The 8,197-nt window shown below is 34.3% G+C and overlaps 2 protein-coding genes across 3 annotated transcripts; one reads left to right on the top strand and one right to left on the bottom strand.

Moving 5' to 3' along the window:
* Nucleotides 1-623: 623 nt before the first annotated feature.
* Nucleotides 624-6,756, top strand: dapp1 (dual adaptor of phosphotyrosine and 3-phosphoinositides). Of its 2 annotated transcripts, XM_026224133.1 has the most exons (9): nucleotides 624-856; nucleotides 2,220-2,342; nucleotides 3,441-3,574; nucleotides 3,654-3,784; nucleotides 3,875-3,922; nucleotides 4,093-4,155; nucleotides 4,246-4,331; nucleotides 5,350-5,437; nucleotides 5,638-6,756. In XM_026224133.1, the coding sequence occupies exons 1-9, from the start codon at nucleotides 798-800 to the stop codon at nucleotides 5,659-5,661; spliced, it is 756 nt and encodes a 251-aa protein (XP_026079918.1). In that variant the 5' UTR covers nucleotides 624-797; the 3' UTR covers nucleotides 5,662-6,756. The 2 variants fall into 2 exon arrangements, with proteins under 2 accessions (XP_026079918.1, XP_026079919.1); XM_026224134.1 differs by lacking the exon at nucleotides 4,093-4,155.
* On the bottom strand, nucleotides 6,750-8,050 carry lamtor3 (late endosomal/lysosomal adaptor, MAPK and MTOR activator 3). Its single transcript, XM_026224135.1, has 7 exons — nucleotides 7,946-8,050; nucleotides 7,735-7,780; nucleotides 7,621-7,655; nucleotides 7,478-7,536; nucleotides 7,261-7,394; nucleotides 7,098-7,161; nucleotides 6,750-7,022 (listed from the first exon to the last, which is right to left on the bottom strand). Exons 2-7 carry the CDS (start codon nucleotides 7,747-7,749, stop codon nucleotides 6,949-6,951), a joined length of 381 nt encoding a protein of 126 aa, XP_026079920.1. The 5' UTR covers nucleotides 7,750-7,780; nucleotides 7,946-8,050; the 3' UTR covers nucleotides 6,750-6,948.
* Nucleotides 8,051-8,197: the final 147 nt, after the last annotated feature.

Here is an 8,197-nt window from a genome sequence, read left to right as displayed (position 1 = left end):
ATTTTAATCTGAAAACATTTCTCATATTTTTTTTTTAGATCAATTTAAGATGTACATTAATAAAAATAATACACAATTATACTACTTTTTGTGACAATGAGCATTTACTCATACTGGACACTTATTGTTAATCCTGTTTTTGTCATTGTCAACATACTACTAATTTTCTTTTTTTAACATTAATTTGATGAATTTTGAGTATACTGTGTAAAGTAATCGAAGTCTGCATGTAATCATCAGTTAGCTTAGGTAGGTGCGCACACATTCCTACTATTAAGAATGATTTTTATAAGCACAGGACTCTGGGACGACTTGTTTGTTATGTTCCTCATTAGTAAATCAGCGTCCATAAGATGATTGATTTGTTGCATATTTCGACCTTTAGAAATATGTTTCATGAAATTACGGCCTACTTTGATTTGTTCTTATACTATTGTGTCCTTATGAAAACAAAAGGTCATAATGACTATTCACAACACGTAGCCTACCTTATTGCCTAATTATTTTACTTGCTGAATGAGTTAAATTTTGCCGCGTAGTTTGTTTGTGCTGGAGCTGGTTTAACCGTGGCAAGTCTTATGTAAGAACTAGTACATATCAGCATATGGTTCCCTAAATTAAAACGGCATTCATGTGTCAGCTGTGGGCGGATCTATCGGACTTCCCTGTGCTGTCGCTTTCGATTGTAGCGTAATTAGCAGCTGTACGTGCGCAGCGGTTTACTTCGACCTGTCTGAGGGACTGACAGTGATCCAGCGGCGCACTGAAAACCAGCTCCAGTCCCTGCAGATCACATCATGAGTGTCAGCTCAAGACGGAGCAGCGGGGAAGACCTCGACGAGCTGGAGTCAGTCAGGTGAACCAGACCTCTTGTTTCTTTATTGACCTACTTGGACCTTTCTGAACGCATGTTTACAACTCATGAAACAATAATAGGCTATTCTTTACCAGACAGAGAGCACATCAGCTCAGTTAAGCGCAATAACCATACACTTTTTTTTTAAGATCCCCAAAATTAAGTTTGTTTATTAATCACCGATCCTCTTGTTTCATGACCTACATTTGTTTGTGAAAGTAGTTTATCATATTGTTTTACAGTGTTATACGCAAATGTTAAAATGAAAAAAAAGGGGTGATAAAAAAATAGCATAAGTTTATGAGAAGCAAAATATAGTGTTGTAGTTTATTTGATTTGTAGCTACACCTGTTTGTTGTTAAATAGCGGCGTCAGCGAAAGAATGAGGAAATACTTCTATAAATGTAGGCTACTCATCTATTGTGAATGAAAGGCTTGAAGAAAACTGATTGCTCATTCACTTTTTTTTATAATTCAACTTTTTTGTTGTTGTTAAAAGTCAACATAGCAAAACAAACGTAAAGCATTATTTTTCAGCGTACATTTATTTTTTTAGAGTAATTAAACAAAGGCTTTTACAAAATCCCACAAATCTCAACATATCAGGGTTATATTTCACCCCAAAAGAAGCCTGTTTTAGGACTAATAATTTAATTAATTCGATTGTTCGTTAAGTTGTTTGTTTAAAATTGCGATGACCTCTAAGCACTTTCACGTCAATAATAATAACAGTAATGCATGTGGATGTTTTACACTCGACTGTCAAAGGACTGTTGAAACAGTCATGAGAATCATCCCATCCATAAATAAGGTTTTACAACAAATATTGTTTGAACATGTACATAGTTGACAATTTTAATAGCTTATTTTATTTATGAATTTACTTAGCATTACAATAAAATTTACCCCATAACATTATGCTAGAGACATTACTTGATATGTTGGCATAATGACGGACAAACACCATATCAATACCAGCATACTGGAACACATGCAAATATGTCACTAATTAAAGAGCACAAAACAGGTTACTGTATCAAGGTCACTGTTCTGTAATATCATTCTATTAAACAGAATATCATGGTTCTGTGTACAACTTTCTTGAAATTCATAATAATGGGATTTCATTTAAGTAAAATATGCAAATGACGTGTCAGCTTTAAAAAAAAAAATTTATTGCTGTGGAAATTCAGTAATGCATTAGCATTTTTTTTTTTTTTTTTTTAAGAGAAATCATTCCTGTGCATCAATATATGATACGCATATCCATTGTGTTGTCTGACCCAGATTCCCATTTCCAAAATAGCTGTCTGGTAACAACTTGACTTGGTGTAAAACTGCCCCATTCTGTTTCTTTCTGTAGCTGGTATCATTATGATTTGTCTCGGCATGCAGCTGAAGCTCTTCTCCTTTCGAATGGGGTGGATGGGAGTTTTTTACTCAGAAACAGCAACAAAGGACCTGACTGCTTTGCTTTGTCTGTTCGGTAAGAAATGTCCACTTCTGACAAAAGTTTATAAGCAAATTGTGGTCCACTCAGCTGAATCACTTTGATATTAAAGTGCAGTATGCTCAGACACTCCATTCAATTTATGGAAAAATGTATGCAAGTGTGTCTAGGACAATAGACATGATAATAAGTTAATTTAAAAAACATGTAATAAGTAAAGACTTGGTAGACTTAGTTAAAAACAGTGAAGCTGAATTTCCAGCATCATTACTCCTGTCTTCAGTGTCACACGATCCTTTAGAAAGCACACTGACATAATGATTTGCTGCTCAATAAACATTTTCTATTGTTATCAATGTTGAAAATAGTTATATGTAAGTTTTTCAGGATATTTTGGTGAATAGAAAGTTAAAGGAACCGCATCCATTTAAAATAGAAATGTTTTGAACATTATACATATCTTTGCTGTCACTTTTGATCTATTTATTGCATCCTTGCTAAATAAAAATAGTAATTTCTTTGAAATCTTATTGACCCCAAACATTTGAATGGTAGTGTATATATACAGTATATACATATTTAATACCGTAAGTGAACTTATCTGACCTTAGGTTATTTGCAACAATATAGGCCCTTAACATTTCTAAAATGATTTTCCCTCTGACCTTTTATTAAGCAAGCAAGTTAAAAAGTAAAACGGTGAACCAATATGGTTTTTGTTAGTCCTCTTATTTTTCCATTTCTCTTATTTTCTGTGGTTATTTAGATTACTTGAAGTTTTTCAGTTCCCCTTTTCAATGTATCAGCTGTAAACTTCACTTTGTTTTGCGTCTTTAAAGTAAAGCTACTTATTCTGACTACTGAAATATATAGAATCTGATTCACACAAGCCATGAGGCAGTAACCTGCCTGGTCACTGTGACTCTGAACGATGCTTAAATGCCTTGATTTTTGGCAACTCATTAATAGAGTGTGACCCTGTAGAAATAATTAACTGCCTATTTCAATACAACTATTTATGGTATCGCTTTTATACAACAGTTCTATAAACAAGTTAACAATGAACAATAATGAGAGTTCAGACACAACAAGACATCACTTCCTCACTGCTGTTTCATCTCCAAACTCCTTTAGAGCAAAGGATTCAGTGAAACACTTTCATGTCCGGAGGCAGTTTGGCAAATATTCCTTTGGTTTCAATGAATTTCCTTCCCTTCAGGATTTTTGCAGTCACCTTGCCAATCAGCCGCTGCTAGGCAGTGACACAGGTTAGCAATATTTACAGTTCATCATCTGCTTTTGTGCATTTCTATGGTACAATGACCCTGTTTCCTGTTTGTAACCAAGGAAACCTGATAGTGCTACGATTTCCATACCCACGGCAGGTGGAAGAACCGTCCATTTATGAGACTGTGTGTGTGCATACGGCCATGCAGACAGGTCGACATGAAAACGACCTAGTGCCTAATGCTCCATCAGTAAGTAAAGTGACATTATACAGACCTACACACACACACACACACATATTTGAAAGTGTAAAGTTGAAAGTCTTTTTATATTGTCAACAGCTTGGCACTAAAGAAGGTTATCTGGTTAAACAAGGAGCTATCATCAAGGTATGGTTACATACAGTAGGTTACTATATCAATATATACTTGTTTAAAAAAATTAAACCAGCGTTTGCAGTAAATGTCAGGTAAATTATTACTGGGTTAATAGTTCTAGAGCAAACCTAGACCTAGTTTTTTTGGATTCATGGGTTCATCTTCATTTATTTTCTGAGCAGAACTGGAAGCAGAGATGGTTCACACTGAATAGAAATGAACTTAAATATTTTAAAGATAAGATGGTAGGTCTGTGTATTATGTTAAGTGAGATTTATAATTAGATCAGAATTATTAAAGTTGATTGTTTATCTCACAGAAAACTCTCTCCTCAGTTTGTAGAGCCAATACGAACCCTGGATCTGACGGAGTGCTCTGCTGTTCAGTTTGATTACAGTCAGGAGAGGGTTAACTGCTTCTGGTGAGAGATTTATAATATGGTCATCATTCATGAAACCTACATTATGTATGGTTTTCTTTTTTGGCAAAATTCACGATTTGAGAATATCAACTTCCTTAAATTGAAACTGTAATTACAGTACAATCCTTTATACTGTTGGCTGCATAAATATTTTAGTATCATTGATATACTGTTTTTGAATTAAATTTTATTTATTTTATATATTACATTTGTTTTTATATTTTTTTTAGAAAGTTTTAGAATTTTTTTCTCTCTAAAATGTCTATATTGTTGTTTTAGTACTTAGACTTAAACTAAATGAAATAAATAAAAATTATATTTGTATTTTTTTAATGATTTTATTTTTAGTTAATAATAATAACCCTGGGGTACCGCTGTGGTTCAACTTCAGAAATGTAATCAACGTGGCCAGTTCATTTCTGAATTTCTCTACGACGAACGGCAGTTAAGAATTTCACTCGTAATAGAGATGCCTTCAAATGTTTCATTCAATTACAAAAGCAAAGTAAAAAAAAAGTAAGACCCTTTTCTGTTGTGCTATACTTGATATCCTGTTGTTTTTACATCCGAAACCTCTGCAATTAGCCAACCATAAAATTATTGTCTATTTTTGGCAACTGAGCTGGTATATCTGCAGCATTCAAGTGCCTGACAGCTTACAGTTCCTGTGCACATTAAAATCAGCATTACAATCTGCAAAGCATGGATCAAAATTCACATTGTCTGTGTACAAATTGAGAAGTAATAATAGGAAGTAATTACAATTTTATATCAAAATCCTAATATTCTGTTGTGTGTGTTTGTGTGTGTGTATATATATATATATATATATATATATATTTATAATATATTGTGCATCTGGTATTTACCTTCTGAGTAATGAGGAAGTGAAGTCAGAAACTCCTATACATGGACTTCCTCCTACCCACATATTTTCCGACCCATGCTCATGCTTCAGCCTTTTACTTCAAAATACATCTCATTATTAAGATTTAGAATATTTTTGTCTTTCCTATAGTCTGGTGTTCCCCGAGAGGACGTTTTATTTGTGTGCAAAATCTGGTGCTGAGGCAGATGAATGGATTAAAATACTTCGATGGAAACTGGTAAGAGGACCCAAAATTAAACATGAAAGAACAGTCACTATGAATAATCAATGTACGTAATGGTTAACAAATCAAATAGAATATATTCTTTCTTGTAGAAATAAATTAATCTGACTACACTTTACCAGTCTAATCATAATGCAAATATATTTGTCTGTCTGTTGTTCTTATCTCTAATGGTGATTACCCTGCATTTCCAGTCACAGATAAAGAAAGGACGATGATGTTCAACATGGAGAGAAGTAGTAGCGGAGCAATGCGAGCTGTATACATTTAAATACTAGTATATACAGAGGATACATCAACTGCGTCTGATGCTCTGTGATCTTGGCATCACGGTTGTACAACTGATCACACCTAAAATATCTTTTGGTCAATGAATAAGTTTTTACATAGAAGAAAAGCACAGTTCCAAGGCACCATGCTATTGTGCTTTATAAAGCTATCTGAAGACGGTGCACTACCAGTATTGAGATTATAATTGACAAGTTTTTTTTTTTTTTTCTCCATATTGTGTTCTGTGTTGAGTTTCAGTTCTCCTCGTTCTTCTCCAGCCCCAAGTTAAACAGTGTGTCTGCTTTCAAACATATGTACATTTCCCCTTATATACATGTTTGCAATTTTGTTTGTCAAATCCTTTGGATGCAATAAGCTTTTTCCAGAATAGAGAGCTGCTGTAATTACATATTTTTGTAGGCCAACTTGGAAACTAGAATCAACCTTGACAAAAACCCAACAGGAATTTTCCATTAGCTTTTGGATTTGTTCATCATGATAAGCTTAATAAATAAACACAATGTATCAATTTTAAAGCTTAAATATAGTCACTGAAATTAAAAATCCAAATGTAGGCTATAAGCAAACAACACCAGTTAAGAGTTATTAGAATATCTCACAGGAGTGGGATTATATACACACTACATGACGAGGTGATGTGAATGCAGACTAGTGATTAGATGAGTCTCCTTGTTTGGCTTAATAACGTTTTCAACCTTTGTAGACCAAAATGTGAAGAAAAAAAAAATAACCCCAAACCTTATTTCAGACTTGAGCTCACGCTCAAAAATCTTCAGGATGATGGAACTGAAAGTGATAAAATGCCAACTTGCTACTGGGTTTAAAACTACAAAAATACTTAATACCTGCAGCACTCAATAGACCACCAAAGTATAATTATAATAAAATGATGAGTTCTCTAAGTAGCAGTTCTTCTCTATTGTGCTGTTAACTAAAAATGAGCATGTACATAATACCTGTTTTCAAACCAAGATTGTAAAAATGTTTTAATAAAGCCAATAAATAAAATCTATTTTTGTAAACCAAAGCTTTAGACAAGTTTATTAATTAGGAGACAAAGAGGAGCAGGGTACAAACATAAACGATATACAGCATCAAGACCATCCAACATTATGTATGTACATATGTGTGTGTAGGGACTAGAACATAGAGGCATCAAGACATCCGACTCTTATCCTCGTCCAAATGTCTAAAGGTACAGAGATGAATAACTGCTAAGCTACTTCCACCACCTGCCGAAGTTCTTCAATCAGAGGCACTAGTTCCTTCTCAAGACTGAAGATCAAACCTAAATATGAAAATTTTTTATGTTATTATAATGAACATACAATTAAAGCTTCTCTTACTACCTGTGGAGACTCACCTGTGTTAGCGTTACTACTTGCGATAAAACTTATGACTAAGGGTAATCGATTAAACTGTACAATCTGTGAAGGAAATGCATAACAGAACATATTAAAACCAGAAATCAAGAAACCTTAACTAGCAGTAAGTCAAACGTACTTTGATTTGTGTAAAGAAAGTACCTGGTATGTGTTATAGTAACAAATGATGCTCTTATTTTTGGACAAGCCCAGCTTGCTGCCCTGGTCAGTCGCCAATGCAAAGGTGGACAGGAACGTCGGCCGCAGGGCATATTCAGGAGCATTGTCATTGGCAACTAAAAGGGAAAACAAGCCAAATATCAGATAATGCTTCAACAGATAAATAAACAGACCTGGATGTCAGAGGTGATGCTGTTACCTTTGATCACAGGGACTCCATCTCTATCCGTCACCACTATTGCATGGAGTCCTTCAACACTGATGATGGAGATAAATAATCAGTTACTACTCCCAATGCAAAATTAATGAAACTTGTGTAAAATGCAAGACAAGTTGTTTTACCTCGGCAGTTGTTTATACAAATAACTCCTCAGATTCTGTAATAATTAAATCAAACGCATTAAGAACGCAACGCATCCAAGAAAACGTAAGCAAATGCATTACAAATATACTCACATCTGCCATATTCATTAGATTGACTATGTAGCTCGCCTGCTGCACCCTGTAGCAAAAAGAGTAAAAGAGGAAATTACATGAAATGACATCTCATTGTCCTCTCATCGTCTCGTTTGACAGTAACGTCTATCTAACTACTAACATGTCTAATCTAGGAATTTTTTTTATAAATAGAGTACACGTTTGTTAAACCCATAATAAGCAAAATTACCTTCAATTTAACCCAGTTTTATAAAAAGTTCCTGATTTGTTTATGCGCGATCATCACATGACAGAAAACCAAAACACAAGCCGTTTCCGTGTACGTTACGTAATATCCGCTCTAACGTGACGTCCAAGGAGAATCCGTGCAACACGGTCATCTAGTGGTTCATGTTGGAGTTGCTGTTTCTCTCAATGAAGGTATTTGAGGTTTGTAGATTAGTAAAGTGAGTTGATCTTTAGCCCTTTATATATGTGATGT

This window comes from Carassius auratus, chromosome 38 (genome assembly GCF_003368295.1).
Source record: "Carassius auratus strain Wakin chromosome 38, ASM336829v1, whole genome shotgun sequence".
Lineage (NCBI taxonomy): Eukaryota > Metazoa > Chordata > Actinopteri > Cypriniformes > Cyprinidae > Carassius > Carassius auratus.
The sequence above is the reverse complement of the archived record's forward strand: the minus strand, read 5'-3'. Positions and strand labels throughout refer to the sequence as shown.